Below are 19,438 nucleotides of genomic sequence, written 5' to 3' on the forward strand. Positions count from 1 at the left end.
GGGTGGGAACGCTGCTGACATCACCTGAGGGGCTGCCGAGCCATTCTCAGAAATTAAAAAATGCACTAACTGGAACTGACCATTTAGCACTATAAAATTACTTACGTCGTCATTCATGCAATGATGTTTTCTAATGCATGAATTATTCCCCGAGCCCTGCCATGAGGGGGAGGCAGGAATGGTGGTGGCGATGGCCATCAAATCCATGTCTGATGCACCGAAGGCAGCTGGACCCTTCGGATGCTCACGCCACCCTGCCGCGGCCCTGAAAACATCTGTCCCCACCACATGCCAGAACAAGCTGCTCCCTGCAAGGCTGGGTAAGCTGCACCACCCCACCCACCCCACCCCACACCGCAGGGCCATGGTGCACGTGGGGTCTGTGTTCCTGGCTCCCCACGGCAGCACAGCACAGCTCTGGGGACAGCAGCCCTGCCCCTGCAGGCAGAGGTGCTCTGGTGGCCACCAGCGCACGCCCAGCCCTGCTGTGGAAAATGAGTCCTTACACAGCACTTGGATGCTGCTCCCACCCTGCCTTCCTAGTGAGGGACTGCAAAAACGGAGAAGTGGAAGGTCCCACCTCACAGCGATGATGCCACCCGTGAGAACTCTGCGTTGGCCCAAGCCGTCAGGTGAACAGCACAGCGTCAGAACAGCAGGCACGACTGACCTTCCCTCCTTTACAGCCAGTCTGGACCAAACCTTCTGGCTTTTTCCCCCCTTTTGAAAGTAAGATCAGGATTCACTCCTCCTCACTTGCTTTCTAAGGCAGCATGGCCAGGGCACTGTCTCCAGGCTGGATGTACTCTGTCCAGGTGGGATGTGCTGCCTCTGCAAACACACTGCTCTCCCAAAGGAGCAGGGCTGGGCTCTGCCACTGCTTGCTCATCTGGACGCTACCTTTAATCACCATCCCTGCTCCAATTCTCCCTGTAAGTGCTCCATATTCAGGTGACATGGTTCATTAGTTTCCATAAATGCCCAGGACATTGCAGAGACTTCAGGGACTTCAGTAAGAGGTGAAGCTGTAAATGACTTTCCTCCTTACCTTAATCCTCCAAATCCCTCAAGGTGGCTCAAACTCCAGCATCTGGGGGAGCCTGGTTTGTCCCACCCCAGTCAGCACCCTGCTCTTGCAGCATGAGGTTTAACCACTCCATCTTTCATTTTCCTGCTGTAAAGTGGAGAAGACAACACACAAATTCCTTAGGGGTGCAGGAGGAAGGCAATTCACATCTGTGCATGCTGCAAAGCCTCTTGAGACTCGCTTTCCCTCTGCGGGAAGTGAAGGTATCTTAGTGAAAGCCATGTCATTCCCAAATTTCTGTGAGCTCAGCTGGATGGGCGATGGGGCTGGGGTGCTCCATGGCTGTGAGATGGAAATGGAGTGCCCCAGTGCCCAGAGGCAACATTCCCTGCTGGGAATTACCCCTGGGCACGAGCAGTAGCATCTCCAGTTGTGTTTTACAGCAGCTTCATGAGTATTTTAAGGAGAAGGGGGGAAGGACCAAGTTGGCCTGTTCCCAACCTGCTGCCACTGGCCTCACTGGCGGAGAGCACAGTGCCTGTGCAGAGGGCTGGAGCTTTCCAGAGCCCTCCTGAGGGGCTGGGGCTTTCCTGAGCCCTCCTGGCTGCTCAGCCCCACCATCCCCAGGGCTGGTGCAGGCCGCCCTGCCTGCTCACCCAGCTCCCGACACATCACCACTCAAATCGCTTCAGCGAATTCTTCTCGTACTTCACTTGAGCCAGACGCTGTAAATTGGATTGAAGTGGTGCCTGGAGAGATTTCTGGTGTCAAACATGTAAAACTAACACGAACTTGAACTGTCTCTGGGCTGCCACGGGGGTGTAGCTCCCCACACTCCCCTCCTGGCATGCAGGGAGCTCCCCAGATCCGGCTCCTTGAGTTTGAAGCTGGCTCTCCTGTGACACTGCCTGCAGACACCAACAGTGATGTCAAAACCTGCAACAGTGAAGAAGTTCATCTTGAAAATACATCTGCTCATTTCTTCTTGGATGAATATTGTACTGGGGCTGAGTGTTAAAGGAACTGGGCATCCCACTACTCCAGAAAATGGCCTGAGCTCCCAGGGCAGTCAGGCCACTGACTGCAGTCATTTATTTCACTTTAAGCTCTCCATCTCCTCCTATTCCTTATCACTTGTAAAAGTCAAGTCATGTAGTGAACATCTGGGACCTTCAGGGATGAGCACAGGATTTTGACTACTTCATGGACCTGGAGAGCAATATCTGTCTCATTTTTTGAGCATGGAAGAAGAGAATCTGAGGTTATTGGAAACTCTGAGGTTTGGCATCCTCAGGCCCCAAATCATCTGGAATGCTGGTGAGAAAAGCAAGCTGCAGATACAGCAGCTCCCCTGCTGCAGGACCTGTGTGGTGCTGGGCAGAGCCTGCCCTTTACTGAGCTTTCCTCCCAAGCACTACAGCCATGCCTGTCCAGCTGGGCTGCCTAGCTGGGGGAAGACCTGATGTCTGGGAAGAATTGTTCTGTGTTAACTGGCTGATTAAAACTGGGGACATGGTTCTCCCTCATCCAAGGGCCGTTCTGCATCCGTCTGGTTCTGCATTGCACTGACAAACACTGGCAACTTGCAGTGTACATGGTAGATTCAGTTTAGCCACAGAAAGTAAATAAGTGGACAGCAGTTTAGACTCATGGAAAATAGCAATTTTCATTTTACCTTAAAGAACAATCCAGTTTGATGTAGCTTCAGGGATTTTAGTATGCATTTTCTAACGGCTCAGTGACCTCATAAATTACAGGGCACTGAGTTCACGCTTCCTTCTGAGCGTGGTCTGCACATGCTGGAGCCTGGCACCTGCAATGCAGAGCCCTCTCATGAGCCCACCATGCTCTCCCAGGCCGAAACCAGTGTCTGGCACTGCAGCTGCCCTGCTCCCAGGGGAGCAGAAGCACCTCAGTGCTGGGTGTGTGAGGCACTCAAGAAGCTGGTTGGGCACTGGCCAGCAGCCCCTCGCCAGCCCCAGCAACAACCTCTGGCAGGTCACAGACTGGCACTGGGGATGGGAACCGGCTCCTCAGCCACCCCAGGCCCCACCACCCCGCCGTAAATCCACGGCAGTGACTGCTGCTGTCAGCCCCTGAAAGGAAGAGGCAGCTCAGCGAGAGACAAACACTGCTTGGGTTTTATTTTGTCGTAGCTGGAAGGACGCCACGGATGGCAGCTTGGAGAGCAGGCTGTGATCAGCAGGGAGATACCCAGCTCCCTGCTGGCAGCCGGGCTCTGGAACAGCTCCATCCCTGCCTGGCAGGTCCTATCTGTTAAATAAATGTGATGCCAGGCTGATGTGTTGTAGGGAATGGTTTATGACCTTCATCCAACAAAAAAAGAATTCAAGCAGGTGTTGAGAGAAGGTGAGTGAACACATCAGTGTAAATAGCCATAATCAGTCATATTTTGGGGAACACAAGATACCAGTCTGATGCCAGCAGAGCTGTGCTGCCTCTGCCTCAGGGCTTTGGTGTGGACCTACAAACATGTGAGAACAGGGTGTTTTGCCCCAAACCGCCTGTGTGAGAGCCTCCCTGCTCCCAGCAGCCCTCTGCAGCCAGCCAGCCCTGCAGCCCCACTCTGTTACCAGCTTTCCAACATCCTGTTTTCACTGGGATTATTTTAATCTTCCTGTTTCCCATCATATTTTTCCTCCTGCCTATGCCAACGCAGACTGCAATTCCTGGCAGGCAGGGCGGAAACCTCCTCCCTGGGCTGCACCAGCACTTTGGAGGATGAGCTGGACTCTGCCCTGGTCACACCCGGCTCCTCTCTACTCCTGGTGCTGTACCTACTGCTGACCCACCACGGCCACCCAGCTGCCTACAGCAAGTCATTTTGAGTCCACTTGGCCAGTAAATCGCTCTAGCAACTCTGCTTTCATATTTTTCTCTGTGTTGGCTGAAGAACCAAAACACCTGCTCCACTGCTGATGTGATTATGGTTTTATCAGGGCAGGAGAAATGCTGCAAGGTACTGATTTAACCATCCAAGAGCCACACAGCTGCGGGCAGCCAGCTTCTTCCATGCTCCAGCTGCAAACAGTGGCTGCCCAGCTTGCCAGAGCTCCACTTTGGCTTCCAGGGTTTGCTTTCCTCCTGGGTTTGCTCTGTCCTGGATGATGAATCTCCTTGCCCTGTGCAGGTCAATAAGGCAGTCACAGATTTTTTGCCCTGCCTTGCTGGAAGTGGATGCTGTGCTCTGGGTGATGCAGTTACAAGGCCAATAGAAATACAGATATAAATGCCAGCAATCCCAGAGGACATTCCTGTCCACGCTACACTGCAATACACTGGCACCTTGCTGCTTCACAGGGCTAGGTGTAATGTAAAACTGAGAGGCTCAAACACCTGAGGGTCTCTCTGTATAAAAGCAAGTAAAAAGAAAATAAAGAATCATGGAAAACCAGTGAAATGTCATGTGTAAGGGTCTGAAAGATAATTTAGTATTTAGAAGTAATTTAATCTTTCAATGTGTCAACATCAAATCTGCTAAGACTGTAACAATAGCAGAAAATATCTGGGACAAATATGATACAAAACAAAAACCAAACCCATCTGCTTTCTTAATCATAGGCTTTAAGAATATTTCTGCTAGTTACCCAGCTATTTCAAGAGCTGTACTGTTTAAATCTGTATCCAAACAAACACAGAACTCACAATAAACCTGTCATTCAGTTATTCAGGTCTATGCTTTAAATCCTTATAGATGATAAACTTCAAGACAGACATTAAATGGAGGCATTGTTTCTCTGCAGCCTCTAGCACTGAAGATTTAAGGTCTAATCCAGTCTGAAAGGCTGGAGATGAGAAGATATCCTTTCATTGCCTGAGTCTGGTTTTGGAGCATCCATTGCTGAAGCCTGAGCTGCAAACTAAAAGGTCAACAATCTTGTAAAGCAGAAATTGTACCCTGGCTACACTTGCTTTTTGGGAAGATGCTGTGGAGATGATGACACAGAAAAATGATGAGGTTTACACTTACCTTGCACCAGCCACTGTGGGATTAGTGTGGCAAAGAAGCTTCCACACTACACGGCACCAGAGCCCTGGGACAGGGCTTGAGGAAAATTCAGATATAAAGGAAAGCCTGTATGTTATTAGGCCTCACATGTGTTCTGAGAGTGGCCAGTGGTCATTAACCAAGCAGGCAAGGCACTGCCCACAGGCCTTGGACTGTATTCAGCCATGAATGATTACCAGAAGAATATAATAAGGGTAAACCAAAATTTACAAGAAATCTGGAAAAATGGAAAGCGTAAGCTAAGACACAAGTAATGCAGAAATATACCAAATTAGGTCAAAATATGTCAGCCTTCTACCAATGCTAAAACTGAAGAAAACCCATCAAACCATCAGCCACCAACTCAGTCGTGGCTCTGTGTTCTAGAAACACCGACTGGATGCAGGTGTGGACTGAGTCCCCAGGGACGGATGGAAAAGCCCTTCCCTGCTCCCTTTCCCTACAGCCCTGCTCTTACTCAGCTCCTGAGTGCAGGAGTCGCCTCCCAGCACCTTTGTGCCATGAACGAGGGAGCCAAAGCTGGGAGCTGAAGGGCAATGGAATTGCTGGCTCTGAGGCAGGACAAGTCACAAGTTCCCTGTCCCCCCCAGCTGCCAAACGCACCCTTTGGTATTTCATTCCACACGTAGCAACCCAGGCCGGGTGACATAAAGGTTAAAAGTAATTTTGGCTGCAGTAGCCCAGCACACAGATTACAAAAGGTATTTTATTATCAGAGTTCTCTATAGAAGGGCTGCTCTGCAGTCAGGATGCAGCAGACAGATTCCTGAGGAAAGCAAGTGACACGTGTGGCTGCTGCCAGCTCCCGAGCCAGCTATTTGCAGAGCGTGGCCATACCCGGCCATCACCCCGTCCCCAGGGGCTGCTGGGCACAGCTCCCTCTGCACATGGCCTGCGACCCACAAATCACCCTATCAGCCCTGCTGCCTCCCAGCCAAGAGCAGCCTCTGAACTTTTCAACAGCCCATATTTTAGGGAGTTGTCAAATACCACTCAGCGTGAGCAGATAACCATTTCAAAGATAGAGACACTGGAATGGAAGGCCGGGTGCTGGGTGCCAGCGGTGATCTGGATTATTTGCTTGTTGCTAAATACCCTGTGGCATTACTTCCCAGGTTGTTCAGCTCAGGTCTGACGCAAACAGTGGCAGAACAGCAAACAAGAATTTACAAGATTTTGTAAGAACTGAAATAACTCAAGGAGTAAGGAGCAAATTGGTTCAGGGCTGCTGTTGCTCAGGATTGCATCTTTGGAAGAACAAAGGTTACTGTTCAATTATGTGTAAAACCCAGCTGAAGGCCTGACAAGCACTTCCAGATCTCAGCAGCAGGAAAGAAACATGAGTACAAATAAAGAAAAGAAGACTTGTGGAAGCAGATTTAGCTCAAGGATGCTTTTCCTCTTGATATCCAGAAATAATTACACTGCAATGTGCCATTGAATTCCTCAGGACCCTGCCTACATTTCTCTGGGGTTTGCAGTATACACATGTGTACAGTAGAGGATGAAAGTCCACGTGGAAAAGCTCCTGCCTCCCCAACTGTTGCAGCAGTTAGAAGGGGACAGAACAAAATAGCAAAACCAGTTTCAGAGCAACATTAGTTCCATATGGAAAAAACCTCTCTGGTGGATGCCTCCCACATGTAAAAAAGGCATTAAAAACCTGTTCATAAACCAGTGCCTCCAAGCAATCAGCTGGATCAAAGTGGGAACTTGGCAAGGCTTTAAAAGGATGCACCAGGCACAACCCTAAGAGCTTCTGCAGCACAGAAAAAGCAATGGCAAGGTGACAACGTCCATCAAGGCACACAGGTTTTGCTGTAGGCAGAGAACCCTCAGCTGCAGGTACAGGGGCCCTGCTGAGCAGGGCAGAGGAGGGGCAGCAGCAGCAGGGCATGCCCCGGTGCCCGGCTGGCTCACAGAACCCCACACCCAGCCTGCAGGCCCAGCAGAACAGCTCTGCTCACAGCAAACAGCAGCTGAGCCGTGCTGCTCACACTGTCATCACACCACTACCAGCAGCGTGGGCAAAGTCCTATAAAAATAGCTAAGACTATCTATAGCAACTCTGATTTAATTAAAATTAAATGCAATTGTGAGACAGCTAACTGACCGTGGCTGAGAACTCTTGATCAGAACAAACTGTTCAGCAATTATTAGATCTCACTTGATGACAGGATGCGTAAAAGGCTCTGTCCTGGTCTGTTGTAAACATCACTTCTTCTAGCTGAAGCTCTTGTTAAATGTACTTTAAAATGCTGCCTTTTAACCAAAGGCCACCTAGAGAAGAAAGGGTACTTTTAAAAGATGGTTAATGTTCTCATTTCTTATTTGCTTTTTTGTTAAATAAGGGTGTTCCATTGTACTTGGCAAGCAGCTTGGTGTGAAACAGTGGTCCCTTTATCTGGTTCATAATTCAAGCCTCTTCCATATTTTGTTTCTAAAGACAATGCTGTTGCGAGGTCACAGCCAAAGTGACTGACCTGCTCTTTCCTGCGGGGATAGGCATGGCTGATGAGCCCAGGGCAGGAACCACCTTCCACCCCACGAGAAGAACCTGTGACACCCTGCACTTTCTGCAGGCTGTTCTTCCAACACAACACTCCCACACTTTGCCAAGGGAGAGCCCAGCACCACACCCAGAGCACCTTCACTTCCTAGCAGTGATTTCACTTTGCCTGGTCCTTACCAAACACTTTTGTCTCCACTTAGGGAATTCTTTCTACTTAATAATCTCGAGTGCCCAGCTGCACCCTCCAGGGACCCATGGATGGAGGCTGTTGAGAGAGCAGGGTTTGCACCAAAGCAGGCAGCACAGCCTGTACAGTGTTGCTTCCCCAGCACAGGTAGAAGACCAAGGTAATGAAGCACCACGCTGGGTTTAAGCTCAACACTCGACTCTCCCCTCCCTTTTAGTGTAAAATGTTCCCTTTGTACCCTTACAGGCTTCTTAAGTACTGGTTTCACTTGAGTTCTTAAAAAAACAAAAAAAGGAATCAAAAACAAATCAAGAAGATACTTCATTTGTACAAGATGTATTTTTAAGCTGAATTTTGTTTCCATTTCTTCCACACTTCCCACCCACTGCTTTCATCCAATCTCAACAAAAACCCCCACAGCCCTTGAGAACAGTCCCTTGCCTGGAGAGGGCAGGTGGTCACTCCCCTCCCTACAGCCCCACACCCCACTGCTGCGGCTGCATAAACGTCCAGGGACCGTGCCCAAGGACACAGACCCTGTCCCCTCTCCCCAGGTGCCCGTCCTGTGCCACACTGCAGGGGCAGATCCTTGGTTTAGGCCAGTAGCAGCTGTGCTAGCTGCCAGAGGAGCAGGGATGGAAAAATCTGGAGGAACTAAAAGAGTCACAGGAAAAGCTGGAGTTTGCCAGAAGATACAGCTTCATTGTACAGTTAATTAGCTCCCTCTGGAACGGCTGTGATGGGAGGAACTGGAAGAGAAACACGAACTTTCTAAGGCTTGCTGCAACAGAGACCTGAGCTGCACATTTTGAAAGATCCCATAGGAGTCACCTGGTCATGCTCCCAAAACCTCCTCCTGGAGGTGCTCCAGCCAGGCTCTTGGCTGAGGAACCCGCTCACCTTCACTCCAGGCTGCCAGCAACGCAAAGGTGCTTGCACCCACTTGCAGCAGCTTTTCCTTTAACACTAAGCAGTCTAAAACATCGATAAAAACAGTACCTTTGGTCACTGAATTGACTTTCAGAGTGTGTTTCTTACAACAAAAATGGTTATGGACACCACTGTGTATTTGTGCTTTCACAGCCACACCCCTGCACGGGATTTTGCTCAGTACAGGCTGCAGGCACCAGGACAGAAGGAAACTCCTGGGAGTCCCCTTCCCGAATGCTGCATCCCCAGCAGAGGCACGGCCAGGGAGAGTCCCTCATGCTTCCATGAGCACCCTGGGTTAGGCAGTGACCCCCACAACTCTCCCAGCTGCAGCACAGCAACCCCTCTTCATCTGGCAGGGTGTGTACAAAGCATCACAAACAGCCATTTTTGCTGGCCATGTTTTTATTTGTTTTTAGTTTTAAACAGGGGAGCCAATGATACATCCAGTATTTCAAAAAATCAGAAGGTAAAACAAATTTTCAAAAGACCGAGATGCTACATGCTATATTTAACCTAATTTTATTCATGCTTGCTTTTGAGGGGGGTTGGGAGTGGGACAGGAATCATTCAGTAAAAACATACAGTAAAAACAAAATGTCTCACCATATAGAACTTTAACCTACAGTAATGTTGTACCTTAATTATTTCCATGCACACAACTAACATTACAAAATTTTTAAAAAATGAACACAATTAAGACTTCTAGGAGCATTTGATAATAAAGCAATTCCTAATTTCTTTTGTAGAGATCAAGCACCTCCAATTACAAATTCCTATACACAGTGAGTGCTTTACTTGAAATGAAAACTAAAAAATAAAAGTAAAAATGTATTGGATAGCCTCAGAATAAGCTGATGTTAATATATATCCAGCTATGTAGGCAATAAAACCATAGTGCTAAACAAAAACTTGTATCTGAAAAGTAACTCAAAAATTGACTTTCTATAATTACAGAAATATAATTATTTGCTAAAATAAATAAAAGTGCTGCATATTAACACTTCACTATAAAGAATGCATACCAGAACATTTATAAATATTGAATGATTTTCAACAGGAATAGCTACTACAATAATGCTGGCTAAATAGAAGTGCATAATGAGAAGCACTATGGGTGGTTAATGTTTTGCCACATACTGCTGTTACCTTGAGGTAGATAACACATGCGTACCAAATTCTGCATTCATTTCAGTTGCTGCTGGTATCATGTGTCTAAGAAATGTGTACAGTATGAAAAACTCTAAAATACGCATGAATGAAAAAAATGTTTTGGGAAAAATAGATATTCTCATGCAATTATGTACAGTCTCACTGTGTAAATTTCAAGGCAAGGTTCTTTTTCTGCAAAACATGGACACTGTTTTACTGAGAGAATGTTTTTTTACTTGGTTTAGTGCATTTTTTTGTTACCTCCTGCATTTTGCATTATTTTGCTCTATTCTTTAATTTTGTGTGCAAACGACATGCCAGTTTAAAAACAAAACTAACTCATGTATAGAAAGTAATTCTGGATTGTAAAAACAATGGTAAACAGAAAACTAATGAAATCCATACCAAAATTACACCATCTGATTCAAGTAAAAAAATTACTTACACTAGTAATAAAAAAAAGACAAACACATCTCATGAATATAAAAGAAATGTCTGCTGAGTGTTTTAGTTTAGATGTTTCAGAATGCTGCTGTAGGTTTTGTGGGGAATCTGGGGAGATGATTTCATAGCAGAAGGCGTTAGTGTGGCCTGGATTGACTTCAGAGGCGAACCAACAGGGCTGTGGAACTGAGGAATACCTATGGCCTCAAGCTGCTTGTTGAAGAGGAGCTCTCCACTGTTACTGAGAAAGCTCTCTTCTCTTTCCTTCTCCCCAAGCTTCCCCTCTTCTACTGGCTCAGGTTCTAGCATTTCAGCATCTTCTTTCTTACTAAAAAATTTGTCCAAGTAACTGGTGTAAGTATTTTCTTTTTCAACTTGTTCATCTTTCCTTACTTCGCAACAGAACTGGTCTATGAGGAAGCACCCCTCCCCACCACTGACAAACTGACTGTCCCAAGAAGTTTGGTACAGAGCTTCTAACTGTGCCAAATTGGCCATTCCTTTCTCCTGCTTCTCTCTGCTTACCGACTTTGATATTATTCCTTTCAACTCTATCTGAGACACTGAACTGTTCAAGTCATTTAATTTATCAACATCAGTAGACTCATGTTGTAAACTAAGCTGGATGGTTTCTGCTATGAAAGAATCAAAGTCAAACCCCTGATTCTTCTCCCTTTCTTTTTCAACAAGTTGCTGTGATGCTTCCTCAAGCGCTATCTGAGCTTTCACCAACCCATTCTTTTCACATTTAGACTTGCCTTTCTTGTCAGACTTTTCTTTGCTTTGTTCCTTCCAGTTTGACAGATCTATAATAAGCTTGGGCTCATAGTAATGGTTAACCTCACTGTCTCGCCAAACTAAATTATCTAGGTATGAAGATGACCTCATTTTGTAATTGCAAGTGTGACTACATTCCAGATCACAATACTTGTTTTCGTGGTGATCTGAGTACTGCCAGCAAGGCTCAGTAGAGAAGTGGGTGTCAAAGGCAGGATCCTCCAGGTACTTTTCACGATCTCCATCCAAATATTTGCGAGGATCTACTTGCACTTCTTCTTCATCAGTAACATCAGAAAGAGCCCTTGGATCACGCTGAACTTCATCAGCTTCATAGTTATTATGAATAGGCCAGTCATGGTCTGAGAACTGACTTTCATGGAATCTGTAAAACAATTTCCTAAGTGTTAGCAGCTAAAAAGTCTTCTAGCTCCCAAGACAGAGACAGTTAAACTTAGAAATTCCCTTACAAAATAATGACAATTCAACACAAAGTTTTTCCTTAATCCAACTGGGTACCTCTTCCAGGTTTTTAATTTAATCTGGCATAAAGCAACTGAATTACATACAATAGCTCATTTCATTTACAGTAATCTTTCTAAAGTGTGTAAAGTACTTTCTAAAGTAAGATGGCTACTGTGAAATCTCTTTAATATAACATGCACTAAGCATTAGACAAGACAATCATAATTAAAACTCCCTTTAAACATAGTTTATTTTTAGAGAAATATTTTGGGGAAGAAAAAAAGAATGGAAATATTAACTTTAGATTCTAGAGTCCTGAGTGTAGCTCAGGAATCCATCGGCATCTCCAAGTCTTGTCTAATGGATTATAAATCCAGTGACAACGCTGTAAGGGAAAATTTTATTTTCAGGTCCACTCAAGAAGAAGAAACAAGCAGAAAAGGAAATAGTGCCCATAAAGCAATACCACTTCAAGCACAAAGCCATCCAGTTACGTTACCACAGTAAGTGATAAATTTACCTTTCCCAATTATAAATATGGCTGTGACTTTCATCCATTAGCAGAATATCATCAACCTCATCTTCAATGTGAAAAGGATGACTTGAAATAGGCTCATCCGTTGGAAAGGAATAGATGCTCATGTAAGGATGGGACAAAGCTTCTTCTGCTGTCAATCGATCCATGGGACTAAATGTCAAAATTTGCTCCAGAAAGTCCAGTGCTGTAGAGAAAAAAATACCATTAAATGGGAAATTTCAGACATTTAGAACTTAATATTAAGGTGAGTGCTTTGCTCTAGAGCCCTGCAGTTGTTTCAAAGTAGCTGCGTGTGAAGAATCAGCTCCTGACAGTACAGTGCCAAATACGCATCCATTAGCCATCAGAAAGAGAGGGGAGTAGAGGTCAAATCTAAGATCAACCATAATTAAACTTAAAGCATGAAAAAACAGCAAGAGACAGAAAGCTTCAAGCTGCATCAGTATCCACCAATGGCTACCAGGAAACACTGCTGTTGCTTTGGCTGGGGAACTGTCTTTTAAAAACATTTGAAAGACAGTCCTATACTGACTCCATTCCAATGTTTCCTTGCATTTAAAAGGCCAGTGTCCCAAACCAGAGCAATTCCAGTGCAAAGAGGTCCAGCAGAGATTCACAGTTCTACTCTAAAGATGACCAAGCAGCCAGCATGGAAGTAATTTTATTACAGCGGAAGACAATCCTTCTTCAGAGAACACAGATTCTTCTAACTGAAACTTGCTTTTAACTATCACACACCTGCACCTCAAAGTTGCACACTATCTGATTATTTTGAAACATCAAAACAAGGGGTTTTCTTAATTACTTACCTTCAGGACTGATGCCTGGAAGCAACTGAGTTAAAGGTCTGTGTGGCTCAGTCATATCGTTTCTAATGTAAACTGGAATTACATTGAGAAGCTCCTGACGGTCCTCCTCATGTACAACAGGAATTGATTCTAGAATCAACTGCATCTGTTCAAGTTCATGTGCACCTAAGCAGCAAGAGAAAAGACAAGCTGCCATTTCAACTTACAACATTTCTGATCCCTGTATAGGAAAGGCATGTCAAAATTTTGTGCTCTGAGCAGCTATTTCCAGGAAAAGATTATAATCTCCTGCAACAGAGGAAAGGCTGAAGCTCTGAATTTAAATGATAATAAATCTGAAGAGCTTTCAAGAAATGCTGTGGCATATGAAGAATTACAGGGCTGCTACTCACAGATAAAGAGACCTAACCTTAAGCTTTTGTAAGGGTGTTTTCACCATGGATGAGGTACTCTACAGCAATATCCTTTTTGTTATATGCTATATACTGCAATCCTCCCCTTTCAACTGATCCACCTAAATTAATCTAGTATTTGACCGCACTTTGAATTATATGTCCCTTATTAATAAAAACAGTAGTGGTTTTGCTCAGAAAGATGTCTTACAGGCGACAACCATTTGTATTAATATTCTACTCTGAAATCCTGCATTAACTGCAAGACAAAAATCACCTGTCAGTTACACAGAATGATATCCTTTTTAAATAAAGTACTGTATTACAATTAAAATTATAGTACTCTTTTAGCACTACCTGAAGTTTCCCTGGGTAAGAACAATAAGGGCCTATACAGAAGGTCAATTCTGAATAATGAACAGCATCTATATTCAGTACTGGAGTACCCAGAAATACAGCGTGTCAACTTCAGCTTGTTGTTCAGCTCCAAGAAGGATGTAGGACCCTAGAGATTCAACAAGCAGATGAAACTATATAGGATTAATTGCATGGCAGCATTTCCTTCCTTCACCAAGCAGCTCTGGGCAATCACAAGCCACACTGATGTATGTGACATTAAGTATAAAAATAAATGGGGCCAGCAAGAGATTGGACCATCTCCAAACCTCCACACTCTTGGTTCACTTCAGCGCCTGCACAGCACAGCAGTCTGCACTGGACATCCTACCACACACCTGCCAGGTGACTAGAAAAACTGAGCCAAAGTCACTGCAGAAAATCTGACAGATTTTCTATGTTCCCCAAATGAATCAGTACTGCCTCGTGTTAACTTCTCTACTGGACTGAAAGAGCTGTTTTGTTCTACTTCAGACTACAACAAATTACTTAATACGATCTATCAGATGTTATGTTGCTTGTAATTTGCTGGAAAAACATTCTACCCCGTAATTAGTACCATCCTAAAAATTAATCATCTTTCTTTTCACTATCAGCAAAATAACCATTCCAAAATATTCATTTAGAACAAAGTAGTAGAGAAGTTGTTTGGAAAAGCTACTGAATTCCTCTGCCTCAACCTCCCTTCCCTCACTTATCCCAGGTATTCTGCAATATTAATCTGCATTCCTCCTTCCCATTCTCATCAGCTTTCTGAACAGCGATTCCTAAGGGATGGTTCAGAAGTAGACAGAAAGGTGCAATTAACCAAATCAAGCCCTCCGAACAACTCTGCAAAAGATCTTTATTCAGAATCTCAGGGCAGAATAACTGACATATCTCCAACCATCTTCCCTTTCCAAATGCATGATGTTAAGAAATCCACTTTTCTTTAGATTAGAACACCACTGCAGTGCTAAATTTTCAGAGGGGCACATCCGTATTTAAAGTATTTTTCTAAGTATCTACACAATGCAATTAAGGCATATAAACAAGTCTACAAATTTAGGATTTTGGTTACAAAGACCAAGTTTTTTAACAGAATTCTAACTCTCTGCACAGCTACTGGGCCAACAAAAATTTGTGACAAATACCAATGCTACTCAAAGAAAAAAAGGCCAAAATGCTGGCAAGTTGTGATCAATCTATGCTGAATGATGAAGTCTGCCAACTTTCTCCCACTATGTCACTATTTGCCAGCAGAAGTTCTCGATGCAATGGGAACCTAATAAATCTTGTATCAGCCAAGCATTTAATACTCTGGGGACATTACTGCAGCAGTTAGTAACTCAAAGAGTGAAAAACTCACTGCAAGTTAAGAGAAGCCTCTGCACATATTAATCACTGATTTATACCAAATAGTGCTTCCAAGTGACAGCTCTCCATTAACAGTACTTAATGGGAGGAAGCTCTCAATTCCATTGCCTTTTCATGCAAAGCTAAGAATTACTGCAGAGGTGTGCTTTCAGTCCACATGTGTCTAAAGGAATGTGAACTCTGAAATGCAAGCTTAGCTCTTAGAGGTTTTATCTGTATTACTCCTATAATTCAGGCCAACAGGAGCAAATCCAAGAGTGAGCCTGAATGAGACAGCTGCTGCTGAGGCCCCAGGGTGCACAAAAATAAGCACTTCAGAGGTACTTCAGTAGTTTACTCATCTGCTCCCATAGACCGAGTGCTTGTCAGCAGGTGGTGATCTCCTACGGTGCAAATGACTATTTCACTTTATCTAAAATGCTCTAGTTTGTACTCTGAGCTAGGTCAGCAACATGGTACAAGATGGCCATCAAGAGATTTGCTCCAAAAATTCGCTCCTGATCCTAACCAAAGCTCTAATATAGATGTGCCCAATGAGACCAGAGCATTGCTTCCTATCTTACCTGAAACAGTAGAAGGTTGCACACTTCCTTGCTGTAATGCACTGAATTTTACACTTTTAAATACTAAGTCTATACCCCTGGGGCTTCATAATTTAAAATACAGAGAAGCAGGAAGCGATTAGGTTGACTACATTAAAAATAATCTTTATGCATACGATACTTAGGGTACTGATAATCTTCAAATATTCCCTGGATACACCAATTCACATGTGTATCAGAACACTTCTCGGGCAATCAAATTTAACTCAACATAATTACAGACAGATTTACCATGTGTGACTTCTACATTAAATTGTGATATTTATCTAAATACACACCAATACAAGTAACAAAATTGAAATGTCTTCTGCTTTACAAATACACTAATTTATAGTTTATATAAGTGCATAATAATATAGCATATCCTGATCATCAATGACTATTGATGTTAGCCATGAGAACCAATCTTTCCTGAGGAAGATAATTAAGCAAAAACACTCCTTTTATGAATATACACACTGATTTTATTCTACCCACCTGCAAAGAGGGTTTTCCCAGTCAGCATTTCAGCAAAGATGCAACCTGCAGCCCACATGTCAATGGCTTTAGTGTAGTTGTTAGGAGAAAGCAAAAGCCGGGGCGATCTGTACCATTTAGTAACCAATCCTTCAGAAAGATGGCCCTAATGAAATTAATTTAAAAAATTAATTAGATTTTTAAGACTTGCTTTTTTAAAATTGTTTCTTATTTTTTAATGCACCACTAACAAGAATTTTTGGTCTCAAGATCCCAGGGATTATACTGTGTGTGTTCTACCAAACCTTCTTTCTATCTTTACAAATATCTCTGTGAGTGAATAGTAACGATATAGAAATATGACACCATTTATTAGTCAAATGAGGTACTGCAGCAAAGCTTTCTTATTCCCAGATGCCAAATAAATGCAGAGATGATACTGAACTCTCTTGTGAAACATCTAGACCAGAAGGCTCTGAACCAATCCCCCAAAGTAGCCACACTTGCACTATGAATGCACTACTTACAATCTTATCTAAGGCTTCTATAATTACATCACTAAATGTTGCTCTTAATCTCAGGTTCTGTCTTCACTGTTAAAACCTCTGCTTTTCTGAACCCATCTAGTAAAAAACAATTATTTTATGCTTGCAGTAGTCCTATCTAGTAGTCCAAACCATGCTAAGCAGGCCTTCCACAGCCTATCTACCTGTGCAAAAGGGAGAAAGACACTATTTTGAGAAGGCACAGTTACCAGTGTGTCACTTAGATATTCCCACTCTCTGCATACCTTGTGGGAATAATGAGGATCCATGATTCGTGCAAGACCAAAGTCACCAATCTTCAGCACCAAGTCTTCAGTATTAATGAAAAGATTGGCTGGTTTGAGATCTCTATGCAGAACATTTGCAGAGTGAATATACTTGAGCCCACGTAGCAGCTGGTACATGAAAAGTCTGGCATGATCTTCCAGTAAAGGGCCTTGCTCTAGCAAATTAGCCAGATCTGTCTCCATGTATTCCTGGACAATGTAAACACAGTTCAATTCTGTCAGGGAGCCCACGTCATCTGTTAACTGGCTTCCACTGGGACCAAGAATTTCAAATACTTTGACAATGTTATCGTGGTCAAGTCTTCTAATAATTTTGATCTCACGTAGAGCATGTTTAACACTCTGGGGATCTGTAAGGACAATTTTCTTGACAGCTACTCTTTTGTCACAGTCATTATCGACAGCAGAAAAAACTAAGCCGTTTCCACCACAGCCCAGTGGTTTTAAGTCCATATACCGAGAGCCCAGATCAAAACCATGAATGTTCATGAGACTTTCAAATTTTTCCGCCATTTTAAAATTCTTTACGTTTTTCCTCAAACTACTAAGCTTCTGTAAACACACGGAGACACTTCCACTGGTATCTGAAGGAAAGGTCTTAGAGAAAGGGAGAAGAAACACTTGGCTTTGACTGCAAGATGGTTTCTTGACACTCTCATTTCATTATGAGCCAGCCAGGCCTGTTGTGTCCCCTTGAATTTAGAGCCTGTAAGCTCTAGAACTCAAACCGAGCATAAGATAGAAAGATTGCAGCATTCATAGTTCAAGAAAGGTGCAGCATTTCTGCAGACATTAAAGAAAATACTCACAAGAAACTCAAACGGAATGAAATGACATACTATGCACTCAGCTCTACTGTGCTAAACTGGTTAACATTTAACAAAAATGTGAATAAATATGCACATAATAGGCTTCTATTAACATCCTCCTCCTCACAGTGCAGATACATTCAGTGTTGGACTGGTCCTGAGCAGCGTCATTCTATGGTGCTGGTAAGCACTATTTTTTTTCCTTCTTCCTCCTTCCTCCTTTTTCTCTTCTTTGTTTACAGTCTAGTTAAATGGGAAACTGGCAGCTCTTGATTTACAAAAGATGCCTTCTGTTAATGATCAGGTGGCTCCAGCTCACCACAATCACAGTCAAAGCTACCATCCATTTTACTCCGTGGCAACCTGAAAAGCAGAGAAAAATAGATCAGTACCCCAGCACATACAAAAGTCTTCCTCCTCCCCCAACTCATTGATTTGTCCTTATCCAAATAAGTTGGAAACACAACTTATTTACTGTCCAGTTACAAAAATAATAAACCATCAAAAAAGCTAAACCAGTTAGAAATCGTATGTACTTTTCACACTCGTAGAGGAAAACTGGCAATAATGACCAACCACCATTTCCAAACGTATATTGTGAACATTTTGGATGTAATCTATTGAAAATATATAGCACACAGTGAACAATCCTCCTGAGTCTTAATAAAGGGATTAAGAAAGCAAACTTGGTAATTCTCCAAGAGAGCTGTTAAGAGACAAGCCAGAAGCAACAGTATCCTTAGCATCCATCAGCAAATTTTGGAGTAATCCTTTTCACTAAACTTTTATTCAAAAACTAAATCAGGTTTAACTATTTCACCATAATAAGAGGTTACTAGGTACTGGTCACAAGAAAAGGGTAAAGCTTGTACACTCCCAGTATTTACTGCATATACAGCACACATCCAATGCCACTTATAAAGCTTAAATCCTTGTGATTTTGGATAAAATTTACCAACATCTCAAATAATACCTTTGCCTCTATAGACTCATTGTTACAGGAATCACAGGGGTAATTCATACATATCAAATATTATTACTTTATCAATTATTTCTACACTTATCCAACCTAGACTACAGAGAAAAAGCAGCAAGTACATTTTACAGAGTAACTGATATGTTCTACAACCATTTTCCCTAACATATGGGCTCTTTCAGACACCATTTATTTTTTATTAGTGTAATGAATTCACCTACTATTTATGAAAAACCAAACTGGCAATTTTCTCAGTAAGTTCCCATCAGCAACAGCAGAATGCAGTCATAAAGACCACATGGTGCATTTTTGTACAACATCCTCACTTTTAAAAGCTCAAAAACATCACAAAGGGAAGAGTCAGAAGTGTAGGCTACACAGTGTGGTAAGCTTTGGGCAGTTCCATTACAAGTCACTGGCATGCTCTTCCCCAACATGTATAGGTCACATGAAACCACTACGTTGCTCTCTATTCAGCCTCAGATTAACACATTTCAGCTCTTCCCTCAGCTCTCTACCTAAATGTAAATGTCTTCACACTATCCCAACACTTCAGAATTAATTGAATGAATGTTTTCCTTTAGAACAGTGCTAGCATTTCAGTGGGACAACTGGGAGCAGGCAAAACAAGTCTCCTCACTCCTAACAGAGCAGCAAGGGCAGCTGACAAGTTATTAACATATTTTAAATAATGGCCTCAATTCACTGAAGTAATCAGAATTGTACAGAGAAAAAGAAAAAAAAGGAA

The 19,438-nt window shown here is 43.4% G+C and overlaps 1 protein-coding gene across 3 annotated transcripts in view; it reads right to left on the reverse strand.

The window, feature by feature from the left end:
- Positions 1-9,073: 9,073 nt before the first annotated feature.
- Positions 9,074-19,438, reverse strand: part of MAPK6 (mitogen-activated protein kinase 6) — a 29,226-nt gene continuing 18,861 nt past the window's right edge. For all 3 annotated transcript variants that reach the window (XM_048317465.1, XM_048317464.1, XM_048317466.1), the window contains exons 2-6: positions 16,864-18,077; positions 16,095-16,239; positions 12,872-13,036; positions 12,045-12,246; positions 9,074-11,444 (exon numbers count right to left, since the gene is read on the reverse strand). In XM_048317465.1, the coding sequence (XP_048173422.1) occupies positions 10,346-11,444; positions 12,045-12,246; positions 12,872-13,036; positions 16,095-16,239; positions 16,864-17,418 (2,166 nt within the window). In that variant the 5' untranslated portion in view covers positions 17,419-18,077 and the 3' untranslated portion in view covers positions 9,074-10,345. The remainder of the gene's footprint in view (positions 11,445-12,044; positions 12,247-12,871; positions 13,037-16,094; positions 16,240-16,863; positions 18,078-19,438) is intronic.

This window comes from Corvus hawaiiensis, chromosome 13, assembly GCF_020740725.1.
Source record: "Corvus hawaiiensis isolate bCorHaw1 chromosome 13, bCorHaw1.pri.cur, whole genome shotgun sequence".
Lineage (NCBI taxonomy): Eukaryota > Metazoa > Chordata > Aves > Passeriformes > Corvidae > Corvus > Corvus hawaiiensis.